This window comes from Gopherus evgoodei, chromosome 23 (genome assembly GCF_007399415.2).
Source record: "Gopherus evgoodei ecotype Sinaloan lineage chromosome 23, rGopEvg1_v1.p, whole genome shotgun sequence".
NCBI classification, from domain to species: Eukaryota; Metazoa; Chordata; order Testudines; family Testudinidae; genus Gopherus; species Gopherus evgoodei.
Window position 1 is genome coordinate 3,400,505 of NC_044344.1, and position 27,196 is coordinate 3,427,700.

General features: G+C 55.3%; 1 protein-coding gene across 4 annotated transcripts in view; it reads right to left on the reverse strand.

The window, feature by feature from the left end:
* The window catches only part of GRB7 (growth factor receptor bound protein 7), a 48,490-nt gene that overhangs the window by 10,905 nt on the left and 10,389 nt on the right, over window positions 1–27,196 (reverse strand). For 3 of the 4 annotated variants that reach the window (XM_030541643.1, XM_030541641.1, XM_030541642.1), the window contains exons 3-4: window positions 6,493–6,691; window positions 5,251–5,392 (exon numbers count right to left, since the gene is read on the reverse strand). In XM_030541643.1, coding sequence (XP_030397503.1) covers window positions 5,251–5,392; window positions 6,493–6,691 — 341 coding nt within the window. Of the gene's footprint in view, window positions 1–5,250; window positions 5,393–6,492; window positions 6,692–22,617; window positions 22,686–27,196 lie in introns of those variants that run through there. The other variant, XM_030541645.1, reaches the window with a different exon arrangement.

Sequence of the window (27,196 nt, forward strand, 5' to 3'; positions counted from 1 at the left end):
GTGCTGACTCTTTGGCACAGGGAGGTTTGACCCCAGGGAGCCCAAATCCTTCTTGCTGTTCACTGGCCTCAGCTCAGCTATGAACCCCCCCCAGCAACTCCTCCCTCTGGCTGTGAGCACCCCCTGGCTCCCTCAGTAAGTGAGCGGGTAGCTTCAGCGTCCCTCTGCTCCCAGTGCCTGGGGAAGCAGTGCCAGGGATGTGGGTTGCCCAGGGACCCGGCTGCCAGGTAGCCTTAGCCTTCTTTTGTGTCACTGCCACAGAGGGAGCATTATCTAGGGGCTAGAGCAGGTACTGGGAGTACAGGACACCTGGGTTCCATTCCTGGCTCAGTTGTAATGTCCATGCTCATTATAGTACTTGGTCGCAAACTGAGGTGTGTAGTGAGTCAGTTAGGGGTTGGGGCGGGGTGTGTGTGTGAACGTAACAAGCTCATTGAATTTCTAGCCGTACAGCCGTTTCTCGTGTGTGTGTGTGTGTGTGTGTGTGTGTGTGTGTGTGTGTGTGTGTGTGTGTGTGTGTGTGTGTGTGTGTGTGTGAGCACTGAACCCAAACATCCGGGAGCGGGAGCATTGCCTGCAGGAGCATTGCCCCTAGCACTGAAATGGAGGCAAAGTGAGGTGGCCAAGGTCGCACAAGCAAGCCTGGGAGAGAGCCAGGGGCTGAACCTGGATGTTCAGCCCCTAGTTCTCATCCCTGTTAGACCATCTGCCTCCAGCGGATCCCGGCAGGAAGCAGCAGCATGGCCGGACCCTGCCCACAAGGGATTTACAACGAAATCAGCACCTGGGGCGAGGCTGAGACCAAATCCTCCCTGCTAGTCCCCAGTTAACCCACCAGAGGGGGCTAGGCGCCTGCTGAACTGGGCCATACGTCTAATAATGCCCTTTGCAGAGCCGGCCCATTGGGCCTGTTCTCTGTGCCCCGGCTGTGATCAGGGCCCCTCTGTGCCGGGCACTGCACAGATACACAGTGAGAGGCAGCCCTTCCAGAGCCAGGCGCTCCCCAAACAGCTCGTGACACTGTAATCCCTTCGGGGCAGGGACCGGCTTTTCGTTCTGCGTTTGTACTGCGCCCAGCACCATCAGACCTTGCTCTGTGACTGGGGCCCCTGAGCACCATTGCAATAGAACTAAGGAAGAGTGGGAGGGGAAACTGAGACACGGGTCACAAAGCTGCTAAGGCAACAGCACACAGGCTACTTAACTCCCAGGCTGGTATCCCGCCCCTTGGATCATGCTGCCTCTCCAGTTTTCTCACATTCCCCCCCTTAAAAATTACTCTGATGAGATGTTAACGCTGGTATTCTGGGCAAATTCCTCTCGCCTCCTTCAAATCCTGCCCTGCAGTTGCAGCTGGCGATGGGATTCGCTTTCACTTCCTGCCCCATTCTGTGGTGCTGCTGTTCAACATCTGTTGCATCCCACCCCAGAGGTGGCTGAACATCAGCGGCAGATAGAGCAATTCAGATTCAATCTCTTCCCTGCCTGGCTGGGGGACTGTGTGAATATCCATGGGCAAAGGATTAGGATTGTTATCACCCCTCGTCTCTTTGCACAGCAATCCTTTTAGAATCTGCTTGAATTGAATTAGGAGTCAGGGCCGAGGGACCCACGTGGGTCCCACTGATTTCCAGATGAGCCCGACTAACCCGTCAGCTTCTCCGTCGGGCCCAACCCTGCTGCCCTGGGCCTTGTGTCATCAGTAACACCAGTGCAAAGCTCTCATGGTGGGAGTGTGCCCAACGCTGCACTGGTGCAAATGACTGTGCAAGGGGGCAGAGGGACAGGAAGCTGCCCTGCTCTGAACACCCAGGCCCCAGTGAGGAGGGGCAGGGGGCAGCCCAGGCCATGGGGTGGCTTGGGAGGCTGCCAGCTGCTGTCCTGAAGCCACAGGTTCCCCCTTCCCACGTGCCATGAAGTCTGTGACCTTTGCAGGGAGGGTTCAGGTTTCCTTCAGTGCCTTTCTCCTCTCTCCCCAGCTGGTTCTTCTGCCTGCCAGGGGCCGGGGGAGGCTCTTTCTGTGGTTGTCTGCTCTCTACCAGCCACCTGAGCTGCTCCTTGCAGACGCCAGCCACGCCCTGAGTGTCTGCGCACGGAGGGGGCAGACAGTTGTTAGGACTGCAATAAAGCAGCTCCTGGGCTGGCCCCGCATGACATCCGCCGGGTGGCTCCTTTTATCTCTATCCAGCGGCCGTTGCCTGGCAGGAACCAGTCCAGGTGCTGATCCCTGCTGCAGGCCGTGTTTTGGCTATGTGTGCCACGGGCCCCTTGCTCTGTGCTCCCGGATGGCCCCTGCGCAACCTGCCATGGGCGTTATCCACCCGGCACCACTGGAGCTCTCTGGCCCGGAGAGAAGCAAGGGGTAGAAAACCCATAAACATGCCATGCCCACCTCCCCTTCCTCCCCTTCTGTGATGGCTCATCTGCTTCCCTCTGGGAAGTGCTGAATTTCCAGAGGTTCCTCATCCAGTAGCCAGGCCAAATGAAAGCCAAAGGCACTCGGCTTCTTGGGCTCTGGCTGCTCCGATGCTGCCGACCCCAGGGAACAGGGGTCCTGCTTGCTCGTCCCCTCTGCCAGAGAGACCTTGGGAACCATCTGCCCCCGAGCTCACAGTCCGGGGGCAGCCTGTCCTTGGCAGAGGGTTGCAATGGTAACAGTGACGTGGGCTTCCTGGGAATGGCCCTGACTGGTCTCCCAGGGTTATTGGAGCTGGGAAGGGATGAAATATGGGGGGGGGTGTGCTACCAGAAGGGGATCGATTTACAGTCAGGCCAGCAAGGCCCCTGTGTGGTAGGACTCAGCTTGGGGGAAGGGCGCTGCCCGGCTGGGGCTGTACTGAGGCCTCTGAGCTGCTGATGGTGGGAGGAGACTGTCATGAGCATGTTAGGCCTCATGCTGCTGCCACAGCCAGGTGTCCATCCCACTGGCTGAGGAGCCCATGGCTTGTGGCCCCCACGGCCTGTCAGGATGGCTGCACTGGCCTCTCAGCAGGACCTCCCAGTATGCGGGGGTGGGACACCAGCTCCCACCCTCTGCCCGCTCAGCTAACCCAGCCCTGGGGGTGAAGGGCACCGACCCCGTGGTGCCAGGACGCTGCTGAACCCCATCACTGTCCTAGGGAAGATTCAGGTCTTGTAGCAGCCATGGGTTGATTTAAGGCTTGTTGACTTTCCAGGGGAGGGGGCTGTGCTGTCCCCTACCCAAGGGCTCCCCAGAACTGCCCTGACGCCTGCTACCTGCACTGCGGGCAGGTGAGACCCCCCCCCCAGAGGAGGGATCCTAAAGTGCAATGGAAATGTACGATGGAGCACACAGACAACACCCCTGGGGGCAATGGGAAGGGATGGGGCCGGCACCAGGGTGACCCTGTGGGAAAGTGACCTGTCCGTTGCTATGCAATCCCTCCCACTGGCCATCTGCTCCTCACCCCACCCTGGCTCCACCGCTGCTCCTCTTGACTGTGATCAATTCCCCCGGGGATTAGAGCACCCCAGTGCCCCCTCCTGCTCACCCAGCAGCAACCACGCCCCAGATGAAAGGCAAGAGAACCTTTATAGTTATTATTCTGCAAATCCCTTAATTGTAATCTTATTCCTTGCCAGCGAGTCAGTAAATTGGCTGCGATATCTGAGCACATCGGGACACACAGACCTCCAAGAGACGTCCAGAGACTCTTCCAGGGGCAGACACATAATCCCACTCTTCCTACCCCACCCGGGGTAGCTGCCAGCATCAAAACCCACAGAGTCCCTGTGCTAAGTCCAGTTGTCCCTCCGAACCTGAAGGAACAGCCAAAGACCGACACATGGACAGAGACTGACATGTCTACAGGGCTTCTCGGTCAAAAGGATCCCAAAGCACTTTGTTCACATTGAGGAAATAGAGTTTGCTGTCCCAACCTGCTGAAATGCAGCCACCTCTGGGGTGGAACATGTCAGCACCTTGAGCAAGCCCTCAATAACACTGCCTAATACTTTAGGGCAGGGAGTGAAGAAAGGTACTGAGCTGTAGGGGGAGTTTAGCAAGGGGGAATGGAGCTTTTCAAATTGGGATTTGGCCAGAAAGCCAGGCATTAACACCCTGGCTTCTCATGAAAGGTGCTGTGAAATCTTCAGTGACCACGATTGGTCCAGATCTTGAGAAGAACAAGGTCCGGGGATCAGAGAGCAAAGCCAAGCAGACTTGCCAGGGAAAGGGAATTGAGCCTCGAAAGAGCAGCCACTTCCCTCCCTTGTGGTTCAGCTCATCTGCCCCTGCCGAGAATCCGCTGCATTTCCCAGCTGTGCCCTGGCTCTCCTGGGCTGCTCCAACCCATCTCACCCATCTGGCTTGACTGTGAGGTCTTTGAGGCAGGGATGGTTTATACGGCACCCAGCCCAGTGGGGCCCTGATCGCTAACCACTACACTGACCTAGATGTTAAATAATAGTAACCATCAGTGTTACTTCCTGCTCATGTTTCCAGGCTCTCTCTCGGGGTATTTCCCAGCCCTCACTACTCCTGCTCTAGTGGCATCAGTGAATCCTGTGCCACGTTTCAGGACCCATCTCCCACGTGGGGCTGACAGCCCCTTTCCCCGCCCCGAGTACCAGCCCACCAAAGTCTCTGCACAAGGGGGCACTGATCCAGGTCTCCAGCAGGGGCGGAGGCACTGGGCGGGCCACACTGTGTTGGGGCGCCTGGTGTTTTCAGGGTGCGTTGTTTGGCACACCAGGGGTTAAGCGGTTGTGCTGGACCCAGCTAGGAGGCAGGTGATTGCCTGGGGCAGTGTCAGGTGGGAAGTGCTGGAAAGTTTCCAAGGGTGCCTGGAAATCGTCCCACCTATAATTACAAGCTTGTGGGTCGAAACACACCGGGATCCATGCCGACCATCCCTATGGAAACCAACCGCCTGCCTCGTCAAGCCCCGTCATGCCCAGCTGCCCTGCACATCCCAGACTGATCCAGCTCGGGAGTTCGATGGGGCACTAGCACCATTAGTACTTGAGTAACATGACAGGGGAAATGACCCACCCAGAGTCAAACAGCAGGTCAGCGGCAGAGCTGGGAATAGGACCCAAGAGTCATGATACCCAACCCTACTGCCCCAAGCACTAGACTCTGCCCCCTTCCAGAACCAGGGAGAGAACCCAGGTGTCCTAGCATGCAGACCCAATGATTCCCCATGTGTCCAACCACCACTGTGGCCAACGCAGCAAACCCGTCCAAGAGCTGCCATGCCCTCCCAGCCTCTGAGCAGGTGCACTTACGTGGGGGCCGCTTTCATGCTGGGGGCCTTGCCCTGCCGAGGGGCTGCTGAGGATGGGTGACTTGGAGGGGCTGCAGAGCTCGGGGAAGGGGTTGGGGATGGACGGCAGTGACGAGGCTCGCGGCTCCTCCTCCTTCAACTTCCTGCCAGAAAGGAGAGGTTTGGGGTGAGGGCGTAGGCAGTGCAGGGACCTGGCTGTCCACCCCCAGCCTGCCATGGCCCTGCCCTGCACAGCATGGTGTTTGGCCCAGTTAGAGGGTAAAGCAAGCCCATGGGAGCCACATAGCTCCCCATGTAAGAGACATGTGAGCCACACAATGCTCTGATGCAAACAACAGCACACAGGGCGGAGGATTGGGCCCCAAGTATCTAGTGCCTGAAGGCAAATGCGCGCCCAGACCCCTGCAGCCCCTCCCCAGAGACTGACGGCTGTGCCAACAAAAGCTGCCCCCCACCCCAGGCAGCAGTAGCAGGTCTGGTGATGTCAGTCTGCCCTTAAAGGGACTCCGAGCACTCTGCAGCCGGAGAGCGGGCCCAGGTGCTGATATCCAGAGGTGGGCAGGCAAGTTAATAATTAACCCTAACCCCCTTGGCTCTCCCTAGTGCTGTTCCTCCAGGCTCAAAGGTGGGGAAGGAACCTCCACAAACACCCCTTTCCCCATCCCAGGGGCGGCAGCACTACCGGATCCCAGTGAATAAGGGGGTTAATGGCACACAGGGGCTGGACATTGGCTTCTTGGGAAGTAAAGGTGTATGAGATGGTGAGCAGGCCAGTGCCAGGGGGCTGGGAGATTCTGGTTTCTTTTCTGTTCACGTGGAGTGATTTGGTTGCCTTGTAACAAACACTCCCTCTTTGCAGGCTGCACCTCTGTCTCCTCCTGCTGGATCCCTCCCCTCCCTCCTGTGGGGGAGGGTTGGGGCAATAGCTTCCATTTTGCAGAGGAGGAAACTGAGGTATGAAGAGGGGAAGAGACTCACCCAAGGTCACACAGCCAATCAGTGGCAGAGCTGGAACTAGAACCCAGGAGTCCTGACTCCCAGGCTTGTGCTTTAACATGATCAACCTTCCAGGACCATGTGGCTGGGGAGCTAATGGTGGTGAGGGAATCACAGCTCCACAAGGGGACGGAGACACTCGCTTTCCCCACCACCCGAGGGGGCAGGCCAGACACACTGCTGGGAAAATCATGGGACCCTGTTGTTGAGGAAAGGATGGAGTTTCCCACAATGCCCTGCTCCCAACCTGTTGACTTGGATGACCAGTGGCTGTGAGCGCTTCATGTCGCTGCCGGCCAGCAGCCCGGCCTTGTCCCGCTCGCCTGTGGGGAAGGCATGGCCATTGGGCAGGCTCCGGGCTCGGTCCTGCTCCAGGTGGTCCTGGTAGAGGTTGTCCAAGGTGGTGGGCAGGTCATTCCGCAGCGCTGCCAGGTCCATGGCATTATCTGCAGATCGAAGGAAGGAGACTGGGATGGTTACTCCTGCCTCTGCGACTTCTTTCCGACCACCACACCTTCCCCACCCACCATGCCAAGTGCCACGCTCAGCCACCGACTGAGTCACGCTGGGACAGAGGCACCATGGCCGTTTGGGGAGGGGCCCCCCTGCTCCGCACAGAAAAGGGCTGGATGCATCTTCACTCAGACTCATAGACTCATAGGTCAGAAGGGACCAATATGATCATCTAGTCTGACCTCCTGCACAAGGCAGGCGACAGAACCCTACCCATCCAATTTTATAACAACCCCTAACCCAGCACTGAGTTATTGAAATCCTCAAAATTGGTTTGAAGACCTCAAGCTGCAGAGAATCCACCAGCAAGCGACCCATGCCCCACGCTGCAGGGGAAGACGAAAAACCTCCAGGGCCCCTGCCAATCCGCCCTGGAGGAAAATTCCTTCCCGACCCCAAATATGGCAATCAGCTAAACCCTGAGCATGTGGGCAAGACTCACCAGCCAGCACCCAAGAAGGAATTCTCTGCAGTAACTCAGTTCCCATCCCATCCAACATTTCCCCGCAGACCATTGAGCAGATTTATCTGGTGATAATCCAAGATCAATTGCCCAAATTAAACTATCCTATCATAACATCCCCTCCATATACTTATCAAGCTTAGTCTTAAAGCCAGATAAGTCTTTTGCCCCCACTACTTCCCTCGGAAGGCTGTTCCAGAACTTCACTCCCCTAATGGTTAGAAACCTTTGTCTAATTTCAAGTCTAAACTTCCTAAAATCCAGTTTGTACCCATTCGTCCTCGTGCCTACATTAGTACTAAACTTAAATAATTCCTCTCCCTCTCTAACATTAACCCCCCTGATATATTTATATAGAGCAAGCATATCCCCCCGCAGCCTTCTTTTGGCCAGGCTAAACAAGCCAAGCTCTTTGAGTCTCCTTTCATAAGGCAGGTTTTCCATTCCTCGGATCATCCTAGTAGCCCATCTCTGGACCTGTTCCAGTTTGAATTCATCCTTCTTGAACATGGGACACCAGAACTGCACACAGTATTCCAGATGGGGTCTCACCAGCGCCTTATATAACGGTACTAACACCTCCTTATCCTTGCTGGAAATACCTCGTCTGATGCATCCTAAAATCGCATTTGCTTTTTTAACAGCCGTATCACATTGGCGGCTCATAGTCATCCTGCTATCAACCAATACCCCAAGGTCCTTCTCCTCCTCTGTCGCTTCCAACTGATGCGTCCCCAACGTATATCTAAAATTCTTATTATTAATCCCTAAGTGCATGACCTTGCACTTTTCACTATTGTATTTCATCCTATTACTATTACTCCAGTTTACAAGGTGGTCCAGATCTTCCTGAATAGTATCCCTGTCCTTCTCCGTGTTAGCAATACCCCTCAGCTTTGTGTCATCCGCAAACTTTATTAGCACATTCCCGCTCTTTGTGCCAAGGACAGTAATAAAAAGGTTAAATAAGATCGGTCCCAAAACCGATCCTTGAGGGACTCCACTAGTAACCTCCTTCCAGCCTGTGCTGGATCTCCTGCCACGGGGAGCTGCACTGAAGTGCACCCCCCTCCTCCAGCCTGGGGCAAAGAGTACTGCCAGGCAGCAGGAATGGGCCAAGCTGGGGAATGAGGCCTGAACGCCCATAGGAAGGTTGGGCACCTAGCAACACCAGGGAGAGGCGGCCGGCAGGGAGCACCTGGGCGCCAGCCAAACAGTGGGGGATTCCCTGTCTCTAACCTCCTAGCCACAGGTGACCATCTGTGACCCAGGTGCTGAATCGACAGCAGTGGGCTGGGCAGTGATCACCCCATCCCCATGGTGCTTGCACCCCAAAGAGCCATGCTGACGCTTCATCGGCTCTGAAAGCTGCAGCTTACGTTACCACCAGCTACTGTAGTCAGTGGGGTCCCTCTGCCTTGGCACTGGCGTGGCTAAGAGCAGCCCCATCTGAGGCAAAGCACAAACCTGCCAGAACCCCTCCCAGCCCTGGAGGGCCACCTGCTTGCCTCTGGAGTGTGCCCTGAACTGGGGCTGGATTCCTGTTAGCTCATCCCTATGGTGCAAAGAGGTGCAACCCCACTCCTGCTATCGCAACAGCCTCGGGCCACATCCAACAGCCCCCTTATTGAACTGGGTCAGATTACTCAGGTAGAAACTGACGCCTGATGGTCCCTGAAGACACCGGCTTGGCCAGAGGCCTGTGTTGAACCAAGATAGTGGGATTGGGTCTGGCAGGCACGGGCTGGAGAATTCAGTGGTAAGAGGCCCTGCTGAGCCACATGGGCAAGCTGGCTTGTTCAGGAACCTTCCACCGCCTTTGGTGCTGTCCCGGCAGGCTCGATGAGTGCACCTGGAGCCTTGGCCAGGAATTTTAAGCAATCAGGCAGGTCTTCTGGGCACAGTTATCCCGATTGCACAAGTCAGTCGGCTAATTGCACATGGACTCCATGCATTCTCACTAAGTGTGCACCACTCTCACGCATGCGTCACTCAGCTCATTGCACGTATCGTTGCTGCCATCTCAGCCCATCAGCACCAAATTTGGTTTATCCTAAAGAAACATTTGCTGAGGCCGGGTATCATGCTCCCTGGCACCTCCAGAAACTGACCAGCATCCCTTCTGAGCATGAGCCGTTACCCTTCCGCCTAGCCTGCTCCATGCCAGCTTTCTCTGGCAGCCTGGCCAGCTCAGCTGTACCAGATTTTTACAGGTGCCAATCTCCCAGTCTGGGTGTCAATCACTGACTCACCCTGCAGGCTGCACCATGCTCAGCTCTCCAGTTACCTGCGTTTCGGCTATGCTGCTGGCACGAACCAGAGCCCATCTGGCTAAAGCCCAATGTGCCGGGCATCAGAAGGAAGAACTGCAAAGCCAGAATCAGAGGCTGGCATCTGGCCCCTTTGGCCACGATCCGGCAGCTGGCCTCCACGGCCCGTTGTTTTCCCTTGATCCATAATGAAGGGATGAGCCAGTGTGTGGGCAGGTGACTCAGCACAGCCCCGCCCTTCTCACTACAGACTTCCTCCACACGCTTCCCGGCTGGTGGGATCTGGAGCCAGGTCGGAGGCAGCGTTAGTGTTTCCTCTGTACTGGGTACCTTTCCACCTTGCCCAGAGGTTTGTGTTGGCGGCAGAAGTCAGGGCAGGTATTGCTCACACATTCTGCTGTGGAGTAGCTGCTACTGGGGCGGGCATGGCCCAGCCTACCAGCTCTGGACCAGGTGCCTCTGCCCAGGTTGACCCACAAACACAGAGGCAACCAGTGAGCTGCTCTGTTATATCCTCGGGGGCAACCAAATACACAACATGCTCCATCTAGTTGGTTGCTGAAGGAGCCAATGGTCGAACTGGCTGGCAGCCTGGACTGAGATGTCCAGATGATCCCCACTGGCCACTCCGGGGCTGCTGCCAGGCCCCTCCTGCTGGCCCAACAACTCTCCGTTTTCCTAAGGTGCCCATCACCATGGTGGCTGGGCTCCAAAGAGCCACGGATAGGTTAGAAAAGCAGCTTTCTGGATTTGTCTGTGTTGCCGTGATGTTGCATCTGCCCCCTTCCGTCTGGCTCTGGGTGCTGTTGTGGGACGCGGGATTGAGCTGGAGAAGCTGTGATGGAGTCAGACAAGCTGGATTCTGCACTAGACCCGGCCCCAGTGAGCACTGAGATGGGCGGGCCGGAGCGTGAAAGACACTGGCTGGGTTGGATAATGAGGCCAGTCCTGTGGGCTCCGGGGCCAGATTCTGATCCCTGTTACTCCCCGGACTTCACAGGATTCATGCCAACCCAGCTGAGAGCAGGACGTGACCCGTTCAAGGCTCCCATGACACCGCTGCTCCTATCAACTCAGCTGCCTCCTCTTCCTTCCCTCACACCCCGGGCCCACATTTGCAGGCTGCGCCCCCAGTGAGAGGGGACTCCCATTCCCACCCCCAGCACTCCCTGGTGTCTCAGCACTGCCGACCGACCCGGGGATGCTTGAAATAATTCACAAGGCCCCCGTGCTGGAGGGATCGATCCGGAGGAAACAGGATCGCTGGCATCTTCTGTTGCTAATTACATACGTGACCTCTCCTGGCTCCCAGGGAAGGTGAAGCCAGAGCGTAGTGCCGGGGCGTAAAGACAAGGGAGGCGTGCTCGGCAGGAGCTAGCCTGCCCCACTCAGAGAGATGATAGGAGAGAGAATAGGGTGTTTGGTGGGTTTTCAAACTACCGATGGCTCTTGTACAGCCTTTCATCACAACACCCCGTGCTGCAGGGCAGGGCTTTATCCCCAGTATACAGGTGGGGTACTGAGAAACAGTGGCCAAGTGACCCGTCCCGGGAGTCTGTAACAGAGCTGAGAATTGACCCCAGTGCTCAAGCCAGCGTCCTGTCTGCCAGACCAGACGTGCCCTCTAGCTCTGCATGGGGACCGAAGGCTCCAGGGCCACAGAGCCTGTCACCAATATGGATCCCTGCTCTGGTGAGTGGTAGCCAGATGCTGTCATGCAGCAGCCCAGGCCTGCTATGAGTCTGGGGGCCTGCACCACCTCAGTCGGCCCCGTTGTCTCTCCAGGGCAGGCTGAGGCCTGTGGCTGGCAGGGTGAGTGTCTCATGGAGAGGGAAGCTCGGCCTGCTGGTGCCAGGGCTGTGCCAGCCCAGTGGAGATCAGTAGGGGACTCCGAGGGCAGGGGCTGGCCACACATAAGCTGGCCCCCGGCCCCCGAGTTAAACCTTCTCGCACTGCGCTGGGGGGATGCTGTCTGCAAACTTGCTCTGCTCACACCCCGTTGCCGGGGGCACGGAAGGGAAGGCACAACAAGCCCAACTCATTCAGGCTGTGCCCCCCTCGCCCCCAGTGTCACTACACAAACAGGTTTTATGGGCCTGGGAGAACATCATTAAAATCACTGAAGTAGTAAAGTTGGCGGCGACTGCGGCTCCATGGGCATGATGGGGGCAGCAAGGGACACTTTCCCTGCCAAGCTGGCACCCCGCCCCCAGCAATGTTAGGCTCCCTGCCAACTGGTCGGAGCCCTCCCCACACCAGCATCTCCAGACACAGCAATGTTGTCCATCCAGCAAGGGGTCTGGGCCGGAAGGAGGAGGGAGCATCAGATGCGGGCAGAGGAAGGGGGCACCTGGATTCTCAGCTTGGCAAGTTGTTGCTTTTTCCTTCTCTCCCCCGCACTGCTCTGAGTCAAGCCACCCTGGCCCGAAGGGAAAGGGGCAGGGTTCCTTTAAGGCGGGCCCTGAGCTGTGATTCACCCTCACGGCTTCCTGCCTTTTATATCCCGCTCGAAAACATCCACCCACCCCAGACAAACTGCAAAACAAAGCAGCGATCGCCAAGCAGATTGCGCAACGGGCACTGCCAGGCACCACCGAGACACTAGGCATGGGACCACAACTCACCCAACCATGCTGGGCGTTTTCTCCCACTGCAGCCCCCTGGCATGGGGGGGCTTCCCCCCGGGGGAGGGAGTGTAATGGGCAGTGGGTGGCAGATCCCAGGCCTTTGACTTGCCTTGGACAGAACAGGAGTGTTGGGGAGGGAATGGGACAGAGGTGTGAAGGGAGGGAGTGACCAATCCCTCCCTTTGCTGTCTGGTTTCAAAGGAGCCATCATGTCAGAGCAGGGTGCACTAGGGATGGCTGCAGGGCCACACCTTGATCCCTAGGGAACCTACAGGAAATGGGGTGCAGTGCTCCCTCTACAGGGGCTGGGGGACTGGGAACCACCGACAGGAGTCCCCCATTCATCTAACACCCTCCAAGCAGTGCCAGTCCCTGGTGCCGGACTGGGCCCAGTGATCCCATTCCAGCTGCTAGCCTGCATCCCAGTGGGAAGAGGGATCTGCCCCTGACTTTGCAGCAAGTTCACAGGTAGCAGGTGCCCTGCCCATGCCTGGCGCCTAAGCGTCCTGGGAGAAGAGTTTTTCCCTGGCAAGATCACCAGTAACTCCTGGCCAGGATTTCTGAACCCACCAGGAATGGAACCTGTCCAGAGAGGGAGGAATCAGCACACAGTGGATACGACTCAGCTCAGCACAGGCTCAGCACAAGGGCTTGGGAGCCAGCTGTTTTTACAACTATTATGCTTGCTTCTGAGGTCCACGCTAAGCAGTATTACACTGGGTTTGTGCTTGGATGGGAGATTGTGCCAATCCTGTGGGATAAAGCGTGCTGGCGATCTGGAAAATGGCACTCTTCACACACAGGTACAGGGTGACTCTCCAGTAAGCGAGGAAGGCATGGCCTTCCACACTGAAAGTCCAGGGGCCTTCAATCTTAAATCAATTGGGCGCTTGTGAACATTTTCCCCATTATCCCCATCACATGGATGTGATGTAAATCTGAGGCCCTTGTAGTGATTAAATCCTATTGTACCTTGTACTGGAATCCAGGTGTTCACATCGGTATCCTGGCAAAATTCCAGTCTAGGGTAACTGCATTCTGCTGACCTACATTGCACCCCAGAGATTTAACAGGGTGCAAAATTCTTCTTCATGTTCTGATTGCACTTGTTATATAGTATTGCTATGAGCTGTTACAAACAGCTGTGACCTTCTACTCCAAAGGTGGCTGCATTTGGGGAAAAGAGGACATGATTCCCAATCACAATCAATCTGCTAAACTTGGGATGCTTTAGTAGGCAACAAATTCTATGGCTTTAAATTAATTTATCTTAAAACCTTCGCAAGGCAGAGCAATGGGTTTACCTCCAATATTTACGTGCCGCTTAGACCCCTCTGCACGGGAGTGGATTCCCCCTGGAACCACCAGCAAGGTACCAGCCTGAGTGTGCTTGGAGATCTTTGCATAGCACATGTGTAGTACATGCAGTGCAGGTAGGACACTGCTTCACACAGCCTAATGGAGCTGATCATCTCTTCCCCCTACCCTGCAGCCCATACGCCTCCCTGCTTCTGGCTAAACCAGTTCTGCAGCTGGACCTCCCCAGCATGATGAACTGCTGGCCCTTCTCTGCGACTGCTCACCCCCTTGGTATCTGGGACATCCAGCTGGCCGGGACATTCAGACACCAGGTCGCAACGAGGGCGCTGTGTGGTCCTGAGCCTTTGTCAAGGAGGAGAACCCTGCTACACAAGGCCATACTGCTTCATGCGACACAGGACTAAGGGGTGAATGAGAGAAATCAAAGGGACTATCAATCCAGAAGTCCATCTGGCCCAGCATCATCCCCCTAATCTGGAGTGCCGGGTGAGCCCACTGTCTCCATCCAGTCTGCTATCCCCTGTTCCCTGCTGCACAGGATCAGAGCAATGGGCCCATCTAGCCCTGCATCACACCTGATCTGTCACAGCCAGGCAGACCAGTGGGCCCAGCTGGTCCAGTAACTTGCCTCAGATGGTGACTAAAGCTGGATGAGTCAGAGGAAGGTGCAGTTTTCCTTCCACCCACATGCAGCACGCCGAAATCTGCAATACTGTCCCAGGAGGGAAGGTTCCTTCCTGACCCCTGTAGTTAGCCATCGCTTTGTGCCCTGCAGCATGAGGATCGATACCTCTCGCAATTGTATCCTAGTAGGTGCCAGGCTTATTCAGATCGCGCCTCATGCTGCATGGATGCAGGTGAAAATGAACAGCCACTGGCTCAGACTGAGGAGGGAGACGCCCAAGCCCAGCCATTAGCTCCGGCTGGAACAAATCCTGTAGCAGCCACGGCAATAAACCTGATGAGGGATGTAATCCAATTGGCTCGATTCCTTGGCTTCAGTTTAAGAACCCTTTTCTACACTCGAGTGCGTTTCTGGGAAGTCCCAAGGTTGCAAAAAAGCAACTTCAGTTTGATGAGGAACAGTAGGCGCTTGTAAACAGTGATGCCAGCTCTCCTCTGCAGGGTCTGCAGGTTCCCTGTGCTGGCCTGGCCAGCCATGAATTGTGCCCTTGCTTCAAGGCTTCTATGGGACTTTGCCAGGGTAGAGGACCAGCAGAATGCAGATAATCTCCAGCCATTCCCCACCCTTCATGGCTCCTGCGCCCAGCGGCCCCCGTAGCTAGGGCAATGAGGGATCTGGGCTTTGCCTGTTTATGCTGGTTTTGAATGTTGCTGAGGTTCATGACAGGCGCCTGGAATCTACTATCTGCCTGACTGTGGCACTGGGGGGATCTGGGAAAAGGAAGAAATCCTAGACCCAGGCTAGAGTCACATGGGGGCATGTTTAGAAGATTAAGGGGCTGCGTGGAGACGCATCTGTGTGTGGAACTCAGCCCAGCACGGCTGCTGCTTCGTAAACCTCCCCTCTAGCACATACCGTACTGCAGCGCCAGAGAAAAGTATGAGCTGGATTAGAACAGAACCCATGAGGGGCCGGGAGGCAGACAGAGCCCTGGGGTTAAAGTCCTCTGAAGAGCCAGAGGCAGCAAACGCAGCAGAATTTCCACAGAGGGAAAAACATTCTCCCCATAGATGCATCTACAAGTCTGGATCCAGCATACATATACGCTTGGAGCAGGAGACTGGTTAGGATGACAGATGTCCCGATTTTATAGGGACAGTCCTGATTTTTGGGTCTTTTTCTTATATAGGCTCCTATTAACACCCCCCGCCACACACACACAGGTCCTGATTTTTCACATTTGCTGTCTGGTCAACCTAAGACAGGCCTCTGCCTCTGGCGCATTGGGTGAGTCCCCTCCCTTCTCTGTAACTCATTTTCCCCAGCTGTAAAATGCAGGTGAAGATACTGACCTTGGATTGTTGAGCAACATAATTTTCAGGGATGAAACTGCTATAGAAGTGCAAAGCAAGATAGCTACGTTTCTCTGATGTCATATCACACATAGCATCATGCATGAAACACCACACAGCATTTAAACTCTTACACGCCCGAAATACCTGATACATTACCTGGATTACACTTTACAGATATGATTTTCAAAACAGCTTAAGTGATTTAGAAGCACAAGCCTTATTGACCTGCAACCCCATTTGTCTATGAGCCCCTGGGTGCTGCAGTCACAGGTACTTTCAAGATGTTTATAATAAAAATGTTATGTGAGTGGGAGCCAATCATGTAAACTGTTTCAGTTTTATTCGTTGTTTACACAAACTTCTAAGGGATTTGCACAAGTTTACAGGAAATGTTTGAGTCTAACGTTTGAATGTTGATTACACTGCTAATGCAGCAGCTACCAGCAACCATACAACCCACTAGAGCATAGTGTCATATGAGACTGGAGTCCTGCTGAGGGCTAAAACAATGACCCCAAAGCTGAGGAATGACCGTATGTTTACACTGCACTGTGAATCCAGGTGTGTGGACTTGCTAATTCCAAGCCCGCACTTGAGCGTTCACTCTGCATTTTAAACCTGGGTTTACAATTGCTGGACCTGGGACTCACAGCCACGCTGAGGCGTACACACTGCACAATGACAGGGCAGGGACCCAAATCGCGGTGGTGATGACCCATCCCCCTAGCAGGGTCTGAGGACCTGGGTGCTGAGCTGTGAGACTAATTTGTGCGTGCACAGAAAGGGGGATTGGGCTCAGATCAGTGCACTAGAGACATAGCAAAGGCTACAGGGAGGAAGGGTGATGTAGCGGTTAAAGAGCTGGCGAATTGGGTTCAGTGCCCTGTCTCTGCCACAGACTTCCTGTGTGACCATGGGCAAGCCGCTTAGGACCAGATTCCTAAGGTATTTAGGTACCTAAAGATGCAGGGAGGCTCCCCAGCGGGTGACTAAATACCTTTAACCATGTGGCCTTTAGTTTCTTTGCATCTCGGTTTCTTGTGCGTAAACGGGAGCAATAGACCTGCCCTGCCTCACACGGGGTGCGAGGGGGAATGCAGTATTGATTGCTCTGATGCTCCAGTACCTCCGCAATGGACACTCTGTAGCTAGGCAGAAAAACTGCTCGTGTCCAGCGGCGTGTCTGCTACAGTTTTATACAGGAGTGTAGAAAAGGTTTAATCCTTTAAGAACCTGGTGGCTGGTTGCGAGAACCCCCAGGATACTTCCTAGCTAACATATTTTCTAAAATATGACCCATCTTCCTAATCTAAACATGGCCCAAATGGAAATACCAAGAATGCACCTGCCCAGTACGTACAGCCTAGGAACAAGTTACTACTTATAACGAGCACCAAGCCCCCAAAAGCCTCAAGATCAATAGCCTGTCATCATTGGTCTCCAGCAATTTACAGCCTTGCCGTCTCCCGGTAACTTTGGCTCTTCATTCCTCTGCCCATCTCTTGTTTTGACATGAGCACCTGCATAAGGACTTTTGGTAACACTTTGCTGCCTCAGCCAATGTTCTCTGTCACCTCTCCGATCCTGATCCTGCTTTTATCCTTTACACAGTGCCGGATCTGGTCCCTTCTAAGTGTTAGAGCAACCATTGTACCAACTTGCATCCGACGAAGTGGGCATTCACCCATGAAAGCTCATGCTCCAATATGTCTGTTAGTCTATAAGGTGCCACAGGATTCTTTGCTGCATTGTCCCAATGTATTGCATGGAAACACGGGAATACAAGTTCTTTCACACTGGTATAAATAGGAATAACTCCGTTGACCAACAGAGCTAGGCCAGCATCAATTTGCAGTGAGAGAGGAGAATGAGGTCCCACTGATCACAGAGGACCAACCCTACACAATAATGCTCCTCCCTGATCCATACAGTCCAACAGGGGACATTTCGTTCCTGGCCTCCAGTTGGGTGAAGGGTTTGTAACCTGAAGCATGACAGTGTCCTGGTGGCCTGGGACTCCTTACCATGAAATAAATTCCTGTGCTTTGAGGTTGTGCTGAGCCACCATGCCAAACGAAACCAGCGAAGGGCTGAAATTAACCAGCTGGTCTGGGTAGGTTCTTTGGTTACAGGTTCAAAGAGGGTAGGCTGGGGGTCTGTGGTTCCAGCGCTCTGAAGACACCATAAGCCCTGCTGTGAATGCAGAGCTGAATGCAGCCACTTACACTGTGTCTACGCTCCAGAGACTATATCAGCGCAGCTCTGTTGGCGTTGCTATGGTGGCATAACCTCATAGTGTAGACGCCATCTACACCGCCAGAAGGGGTCTTCCGTCGGAGGAGGAATATCACCTCCCAGAACAATTCTAGCTACATCAACAGAAACATTCTTCTGCCCACATAGCAGTTTCTACCCTGGAGATTAAGGTGGCCTAGCTGTGTTGGTCAGGGGGTTGCTAGGCGCTGACCCAAGTTTTAAGTGTAGACTATTTAATTCCCTTTTAATGTGGATGCAGATTCTTAGGGTCTGCCTGCCGAGTCCCAGGCCTGATTCCTTCCACCCCTCACCCAGGGGACCTGCCACAAAGCGTCACTTTACGTGATGCTCATAGAGGCACTGGGGTAGGGGCAGGGGTGTCACTCTCCAACCTGGCAAAACAGGGTTGAAGGTAACTGAACGCGTTCCGTTGAAAGGAGACGGGCGCCGAACTAGGGGAGACACCACTAGAAGAGCATAGATAGATAGGCAAATGCGGGGGGTGAGGTAATATCTCTTGCCTCTCTAACATCCTGGGACCAGCATGGCTACAACGATACTGCAAACGGATAGACTGGTGGATACTCGGAGACATCAGTGCTTCCAGAATCTCAGCTGCACCTCGGAAAACCAGGTACCCGAATACTCCATCGAAAAGTCTGTTTCTCTGATCTCCAAGCACCTTTACAAAGGGCAGCTGAGAGGCCCAGGCATGAAGTGTAGCAGGAAATTGGGCCACTTGTCGCCCATTCCTAAATTTGCAAACTATTCTGCTCTCTGCCTGGGAACCTATTCCTGGAAAACAACTTCCTGTCTAAAGGCAAAGCCACTGGCTAGGATGCAAAACACACACCCACACCCTCCCCCCGCCACACACAGAGGTGGATAAATAAAAAGAGACCCATACAGACACACACCCACACACAGACACATGTGCACACACAGATGGACCACACACACACACAGACCAACCACAATGCACACACCTGCACACACACAGACGGACCACATGCACACACCTGCACGCACACGCACCTCTCTCTAAAAAAAACAACCCTGATGAAATCTGCAGACGGCCAACAACAGCACGTCCTGGAGAAAGCAGTCCCATTTCAAGTTTAATTTGTTCAACAGGCCGAGGCGAGAGGCTCATTGATCTCGGGGTTTAATCATTCATTTCTTATTTACAGTCCCCAGGGAGGAGGGCACATTTGTCTCCCCACAGCCCTTCTCCGGTTGCTGCCTGCCCGGTAGGGCAGGAAGCTCAGAGTTCATTGTCTGTCTCTGGTCAAGGTCCCAGGCCCATGCTTTGTCAGGAGCAACTTCCTAAGATGTCTGTGCTTGAAAGTTCATGTGTGCCGCTGGAGGGGGGAGCAATTTCAAGGCCTGACTTTGCGAAGCGGCTTCCCAAACAACTAGATTCAGAGTTTGGTTTCGCAGGTGGAAATCTAGAGTGGCCTCACTTACTGTGGATTTAATGCAAGCCAAAATGAGGTTTGAGCCTGGTTTTCTAAGTGCAGGAAGCCTCTCACTTTCCATTGAGTGCAGCCACCTCTAGGGTGAAACACAGCAGCTGTTTTAACAGTCGCCGCAATGCTACACGAGAGTTGAAGTGACGATTGCCACATCCAGTTGAAACGTGAAGGAGAATTTAAGGAGGCAGAGCTGGAATTTGGCTAGAATGCAGGCCTATAATGCGAAGCATGAGTGAAATGATATGGCCACAAGTGGCTGGGACCTCAGTTCTACATCTCCCCTGAAACACAGCTAGCGCATTACGATTTGCACTTATCATCACAAATCTTCAGATTCATGAATTCTGTGAATCCCAAGCTGTCAGCAAACAAGAGGAGAGACAGGAGCCACAAAAATGGATAGAGACACCTGATCGAAATAGTTTGTGAAGACGGCCCTTGAGTCAGCATCCTTCCCAGACCTTGCTGCAATGGGCAAGTGCACATTATAGAGCGACATCCCGGCATGGAAACAGCTCATCCTTGACAAAACGGCAAGCTAGAAAGACTGTGACGGATCAGAGCTCTACAAATGGAGAATCTGACTGGACGGCTCAGAGTGGAGAAATGCACTGGTATATGGGAATCAAATGACCAAAGCACAAAGGCCCGTCCTTAATCTCACAGAGAAACACTGTCTGATGCTCCAAGCAACCTGGATGCCATGCCTGAAACTCAGCCCATTATTTCAACCACCTCCTGCAAGACGCTGCCCCTGGGACCTCACAGATCTGTGTGATCTCCTGCCACCAGGGAGCCTGCACAAAAGGCAATGAACAGCTGTGCTCCCAGGGCAAACAGGGGCTCCAAGATTGAGATGGCTGAAAGCACAGAACTGGACAGGTGGGAAGCCCCCAACCAACCACCTGACAACATCCTGGGTTCTAGAGTATGGTGCCTTTCATGGGCGGGTTCTTTGACTTTCTAAGTTTCTAATCAAAACAAAGAATCTCTCAGGATAGTACAGGCTCTAGAACCTCAAACTTTTTGAACTTTGTGTGTTTTCAAACTGAGAACAATTTAGAACTTCCTGGGTTCTACAATGGAGCCCGCCTTAAACCTCGGTGGATTCTGGATTTTAGAACCCTTAAGAACTTTGTTTTGGACTGTAAATGCTTTGGGGCAGGTACAACAGGCCGAATTCTCGGCTTGTCTAAATCAGCAGAGCGCAATGGATGCAGGCCAGTTTACACTGGCTGACGCTCTGGCCCCATGATTTGGAGCGCTTTGTGGACTGCTGGCACTTATCAAAACACAGATACTATCAATAACTTCACGGTCTTAAGGAGCTAGGTCCTTTTAGAACCTCCCAGGCTCTTGGATTTTGAACCTTTTAAAATCCAACCGTGTCCATGAAAGCTGTTTAAAGTTTAAACACGACTAGAGCATCTGCCCAGCCTGCCCGTACGGGCCTTAGTGACGGTTGACAAAGCACCAGCAACAACCAGCCAGAGCGCAGCATTTCTTGGCTCACGGACACGCTGCTTCTTTCATCCCTGCCCTGAATGCCCCACTGCTCTGCAGCCTGCTGGTGAGCTCAGGACAGCCGTGCCTGGCTGAGCTGATGGGCTGCGGGTGGGGAAGATGGGTGCCCCGGAGCTTAATTCATTGGATTTTCTGTCCCTGCCACCCGCTGAGAGACCATCCAGCACTGACAGGCCCCCCAGCAAACACAAACCAAGGGCTTTAATCAGTAACTTACGCCCTCACCTGCCGCACCCCCCCAGCTCAGCCATTAAAGCATCTCGTAGAAAGACTGTCTGCCTGCATTCCATGTGCAAGCAACTTCCAAAGCATGCCAGGCCACATGGGTCAGTCGGGGTCGGTGTGATTTCGACCACAGGACCGAAGGCATTGGCTGGGAGAGGCTGGGAAGTCTCCCCACCTCAGCAGGAGCAGAACTCTTCTCCTGGCAGCCGCGTGGATAGCCAGACTCCGGTACACAGACCTCGGGGGGGCACAGACATGTGCGTAGGCTCCTGCCAGCCCTGAGCAGTCCCTGAGTGGGTGGGCAGCACTCAAAGGGTTAGTGGGAGGGAAAGGGATGATTGGCTTTGGGGACAAAGCCCTGCCGGGCTGCAGGAAGGATGCGGGCCCTTTGTTGACATCCTTGGACACAGGCTCAGCAGCAGAGGAAATGACCCGAGGGAAGAGGCCAAAGCACATTTGCCCCAGCAGGGCTCAGTCAGGGACCTTCCTGGGTCCCAAGCGGACTGGCTCGGCCAGCCCCGATTGGCTACACTGGAGTGGGCTTGCATTTGTGCCATGTCTTGCTCGTCCGTTGCCCTGGCTCTGAGCAGGGCGATGAGAGACCCAGCTTGGGGCAGGAGTAAAGAAGGGCTCCCCTCGTCCTCCGGCTTCCGTGCCCTTCCTCTTTGCAAGCTCAAAATCTGGCCCACAGAAAGCTCTTCCAGCCATTGCTGTTCTCATCAGTAACCTGGCCCTGCTGGGATATTCCTGGGGAGAAGCAGCTCCTGCTAGAAGCCTCCTCCCATCTTACTCTATTGTATTTCCTAGTCGGGCCTAACTAGATCCTTACCCCCTGCCCATCACCATGGCATCAGGTCACCGCTTGCGAGCATCAGATTGCTCAGTACCAATGGTGCCTGTTTTCCCTGGGTGCCCCTGACGTGGTCTGCCCATCACCTGCCCCTGCAGGTACTTTGCAGCATCCTGGGGCAAGCTCCACATCGTGGAGGTGCCAGATCCACACGTAACCCAGGCAGCTGGAGACGATCGATGGAGCACAAAGGCAGAGGCCAGGGGGGGCCCCTCAGCCACTGAGATAATAAACCCAGCACATAGTCAGGTGCTGGACTCTGGGCTTCCGGGTTCGCTCCCGAGACTCACGATCAGCCCCCTGGCCCTGCAGGGAAGACTTTGTTCCCTAGGTGAGGTGAGGCCCTGGCTTCGTTAGGGTCTGCCTTGCAGTTGCTGCAGCCAGAAGCAGGTGCTCCCCGGGAACCCCTCCCTGTGGCTACTCCCTTTCGGATGGCAGACAGGGATCCCGTTCCCATCTATCACCCACCTCTGCAGACACCCCAGGAGCAAGGCACCGCATGGGCCCCATCTCTCCTGCCCTGAGGGCGTCCCCTCTGCCCGGTTCCTGTCTCTCTTGGCTTTCGCTTGGCTGGGCCGGAACGGCAGGAGCAGGTGGGAAAAGCAGGGTAGGGGAGAGAAACGAAGGGAAGGAAGGTAGGAACGGAGGGAGGAAGAAGGCGAGGAAGGGGAGGATGGAACAAAGAACAGACGAAGCGAGAGAAGAGCTATGGCGGAAGAGAGAGCGCGTTAGTCTGAAACTAGGGCTATTGCCCCTGAGTCCTGCCAGCTGGAGGAGCATTGGCCCACACACCTGCCCTCGCACCCGCGTTACGAACCGTGCCCTGTGTCCCAGACTAATGTGTGTGGGGGAACAACCCAGCTGCCTACCTGGCCCCAGCGGTGGGGAGACGCTTCGTCTCTGCTGGCTTGACGGAAAAACTGGGGATTCCTGTTTCGCTCTAATCCTTTATCTACCTGCCTCGCTGGCGGCTGGCAGCACACGCCCCCTGCTTGACATCACGCCGGGGAGAGACAAAACAGCTTCACCGGCCTGGCAGGATCAACAAAAGGCCCCATGGCAGGTGCAGGGCCCCTGTGCGGCTGCCTGCTTTGCTATTAACTTTGTAACTCAGTAGCTTTGTTGATAACCCGCCCTCCCCCCGTGCACACACCCACGCTCGGCCCCTTCTCCGTAGCCGAGCCTCTAGGATTCAGCATAGCCAGGAACCGGGAGATGCCAACTATCCCCAGGCACCCCAGGCTCCCGATGTTTGCATCAGGCTTTGCCACAACCTTATGGGACCAGGAGGGAGACAGGGCCGTGGGTTCACTCAGCCCGTGAGGCCTTGAAAGAGCCTGTGATCACCACAGCCCCAGAGAGGGAGGCTGACCTAGTGGTTAAGGCACCGGGCGAGGAGCCAGGGGAGCTGGGTTCGCTCTGCGTGACCTTGGGCCGGTCTCCCCCTCTCCCCCGTCACAGGCTCAATTCTTCAGGGCTTTCTTAGCAGGCTGTGTGTGCCCCCATGGGAACAGACCGCTCTGTGGCAGGCCTTGCCCTCCGGGGGTGCCACCCCACCTCTCGACCCTTTGTGGGCATCTCGGGGGCCGCAAGCTGCCCTGAGCAGCCGGGGTTGGGTGGGAGGAAGGGAAGCAGTGTCCCCTGGAGGCCCATTGCTCCGAACCACTGCCATGTTTGCTCTTCCTCCTCCCCATCCGAAGTCTCCCCTTTTGGGGCCATTCACCCTGGCCAGGAAATGGGCCCCGTTCTGGATCCCAACCAGGGCAGGCTCTGCCCAGTCACTAAGGAAAATAAATCCAGGCTGTTCCCCCTCACCAAACACAAGCATTGGGGCTTCTACGTCCCAAAGGACGAGATGGGCCTGCAACCACCTCTGGGGCGCGTCAGGCTTCCGCATTGCACAGAATTGACCCGGCTCCGAGCCCCGTCACCCTCACTGGCAGGAATGTTCCCTGACACCTGCCAGGTGCCGACGGGCCCCTCCCACCAGACGAGACTCCTGCACCTCCTTGCCCTGCCCTGAATCAATGGGCTCATTGTGCTGGGGCAGGGTGCCCATGCCCTATGGCAGCTTGTGTGGTTAATGCCTCCCCCTCCCTGCCCGGCTGGCTGCATCTGAGAACACTCCCTCCCTCCCACCCACCCCGGTGTTATGAACCCTGCCTGACTCATCAGCGGGTGTAAGGGGACCTGGGGAGAGGCACAGCCCGTCGGTGGGGATACGTCGAGGTGGAAAAGGGCTTTGTTCCCCATCCTAGGCCTTTCCCTGGCTTTATGGACCGACCCTCAGAGCAGCCCTGGATGTGGAAGCACCTGCCATGCCATGCTTTACCCCCAAACCCTCCAGCTCTGCAGCTTCCCTGGGGGGTCTGTGTCCTTGAGTCCCCCATTCCCCCCAGTCAGGCGAATGTCTTTCCATGCCACCCTTCCCCAACGCAGCACCCCGACCCCAGGGGCGTGTGCCACCCGCCAGGACTTGAGATACCAGGCCCGGAGCAGCAGTGCTTACAAGGGGCAGTTCCAGCTGTTGGGATTCCAAAGTGGTCAGCAAATCTGGAGTCTCCTGTGTCCAAGGGCGCTTGGGGGGTGACGAGGAAGGACGCTGCTTCTTGGAATGTCGAAGAAGGCCAGGCCTAGCGTGGACAGATGCTCTGCAATATTCCCTCACGTGGTTGGCTGATGCCCCTCAATGCCAACCCGCAGCCCCCTGCCTATTCCAGCCCTGGGCTGCCCCCCCATAACAACTCTGCCTGCCCCTCAATCTCGACCCACAGCCCTCCTGCCGTTCTGTTGTGTCCAGTACCCACTGTGCTCCATTCTCTTGGTCTGATCTGTCTCTTCCCCTGTCCGGGACTCTCCATGCCCCTTTGAACTCGCGGGCGGGTGCCAGGCGGGGCCGGCAGCCCATGTTACTCATTATGGATTTCATAACTCGCAGAGGGCCGTCACTGCCTGGCCCCTGGCCAAGAGCAACATATGTCTGACCTGCACTGTTCAGGGCTCACCGGGGAGATGGGCAGAATGAGAGCAGCCGTGCCGTGCCCAGGCCCAGCTGCTAGGACCTAGCACGCTCCAGGGTGTTTATTACCCTGCCTCGGTACAGAGAGAGGGCTGGGAGGTGCCAGCCAGCCCAGATGTTAGTCAGGCACAGCTGGAAGATGAATTTGAACAGTCACAGAACAGAGCTGCCCCTAAGCACAGGCTCCAACTTGTTAGCAATGGGGGAAATCTCAGGGGAAGCGAAAGGGCTGCCCTGTGTGTCGGGCCTCTGTACCGTCTCCAGGGGTGTCCCTCTCCATACACAGCCCCCTTCCGGGGTCTGGGCTGATCCCTGTGCTCCTGCTACATGTGCCCAGCAAAGGGGCTGGGAGTCACCGCGGCGCTGGGCTTGGTCCTGGTGAGCTTATCTGCCCGTCCGTGGCACAGGGACTTGTGCTTGGGTGTATGCACAGTGTGCGCTTGTGCACTGCGTAGGTGCATGGCGCAGCTTTGCACACGGTGGTTGTGCATAGTGCAGCTATGTGCACAGTGACTGTGCATAGCACATGTTTGTGTGCAGGGTCAGGTATCAGGGCCTACTGCAGAGACCGACTCAGACGATTTAACCAGGGGAGCTGGTCTATAAGCTGCCTGATTGGTGGGGAGAGTCAGCAAACTGTTCTTAAGCCAGCAGCAGACACAGGTCACTGCTTGCTTCACCTGCTGGAATAATTTATTCACAGCTGTGATAGTGCCTGCAGCCCTGCTCCTGCCTTCGATCCAGCCTTGCCTTACTCAGGCTAACTGAGTCCTAACCGTTGGCTCTGATTGCTGACCTCTGCTCTAACCACTGGGCATGACTGCCACGTCCTCAGTGGTGGGTGTGCATAGTCCATGTCTGAGTTCAGGGTTGGCTGCGTATTGCAGGTTTATACATAATAGCGGTCAGACCAATGGTCCATCCAGCCCAGTATCCTGTCTCTGACAGCAGACAATGCCCGGTGCCCCAGAAGGAAAGAACAGAACAGGGAATCATCAAGAGATCCATCCCCTGTCGCCCATTCCCAGCGTCTGGCAAACAGAGGCTAGGAACACCTGATGCACTTACCTGCATGAACTTCTCTAGTTCTTTTCTGAGCCGTGCTATAGTCTTGTGCAAGATGACTGTGCAGAGCGCAGGTCTGAGTATGCGTGGTGTACACGGGTGCATTGTAGGCATACATAATATTGGCTTGCATGCAGACGGCCTGTTTGTGCCCACACATGCTCCTGCCCGGGGGCCTTTGCTGCTGCAGTGGCGCCCCCTCCAGGTAGCTGGTGCTCTTAACAGAGAGATTTTGTGTGTGTGCCCAGCCAGCAGCAGCAGCAGAGTCGTAAATCCTGACAAAATGCTGGGACAGCATTTTCCACCAGACTCTTGTGCAACGTGCAGAGATTAATGTTCAAAATTTAAAACACAATCAGAGCCCCCCCCCATGCTGTCCTCTCTCAACCCCGGCCATGGAAGAAACAACTGTGACGGATGGGGAGACGTCAGAGCTAAAAAAGACCCCCACCCACTCACCCAGGGCTCTGCAGGACACATTTCCCACTTCTCCTTCTGCAGCTGGAGGAGAGGGCTTGGGTGGGGACAGGGAATGCTGTTGAAGCAGCCATCGTCCTTCATTGGGGAAGGCGATCCCGTCTCCTGCGTGTCCATTGCCCAACACCTGGCCCCAGCTCTGCGGGCTTGGCCCGTCGGGGTGTTCAGGCTGTCCCAAGTGCTGATCCTGGCTTTGCCCCCCTCAGTCTTGCCTCAGGCAAGTCACTTTTCTGCTCTGTGCCTCAGTTTCCCCTGCACTGGGGTCAGGACAGCAACATGGGGACAGGGACTCAGGCTTTGTCTGTTAATTCTGTGCAATGCCTGGACAATCCATGACAATGCAGAAGTCAGTGCCTCAGTTTCCCCTCCCGCCGTGTGTCTGCCTGGTCTGTTCAGACCATCAGCAGTTTGGGACAGGGACTGTCTCGCCCTAGGCATCTCTGCAGTGCCTGGCTATGCAGCTGGGTACTCTGCGTTCTGCTGCAACATGAATAATAAGCAATAATCCAGAGCACACCGAGCTGGCCAGATCCTTTGACAAAACGCTCCACAAATCGTGGCACTCAATGGATACAGAGCCGGACTCTAGCAGCCAGATTTCCTGGCAGGAACCCAACCCGGAGTCCTGTCCTCCCAGCCATGCTGACTCCAAACACTGCTCCATCCCGCCTGGTACTGCTGCTCCCGCAGCACCATGAGGCCTGTCACCCTGCTCCTGCAGAGGCCTGAGCCTGGAGAGGAGGGGGGAGTTGCCCATATTGCACTGGGGCAGTTCCTCAGTGCTGCCCTTTTGAGTGTGGGGAGTAGGTCAGGATTCCTCACTGGTCCCTGTGCAGATGGATTCATGCTGACGCCCCTTTCTGAGTCTGGAACATCCCTTCCAAGGA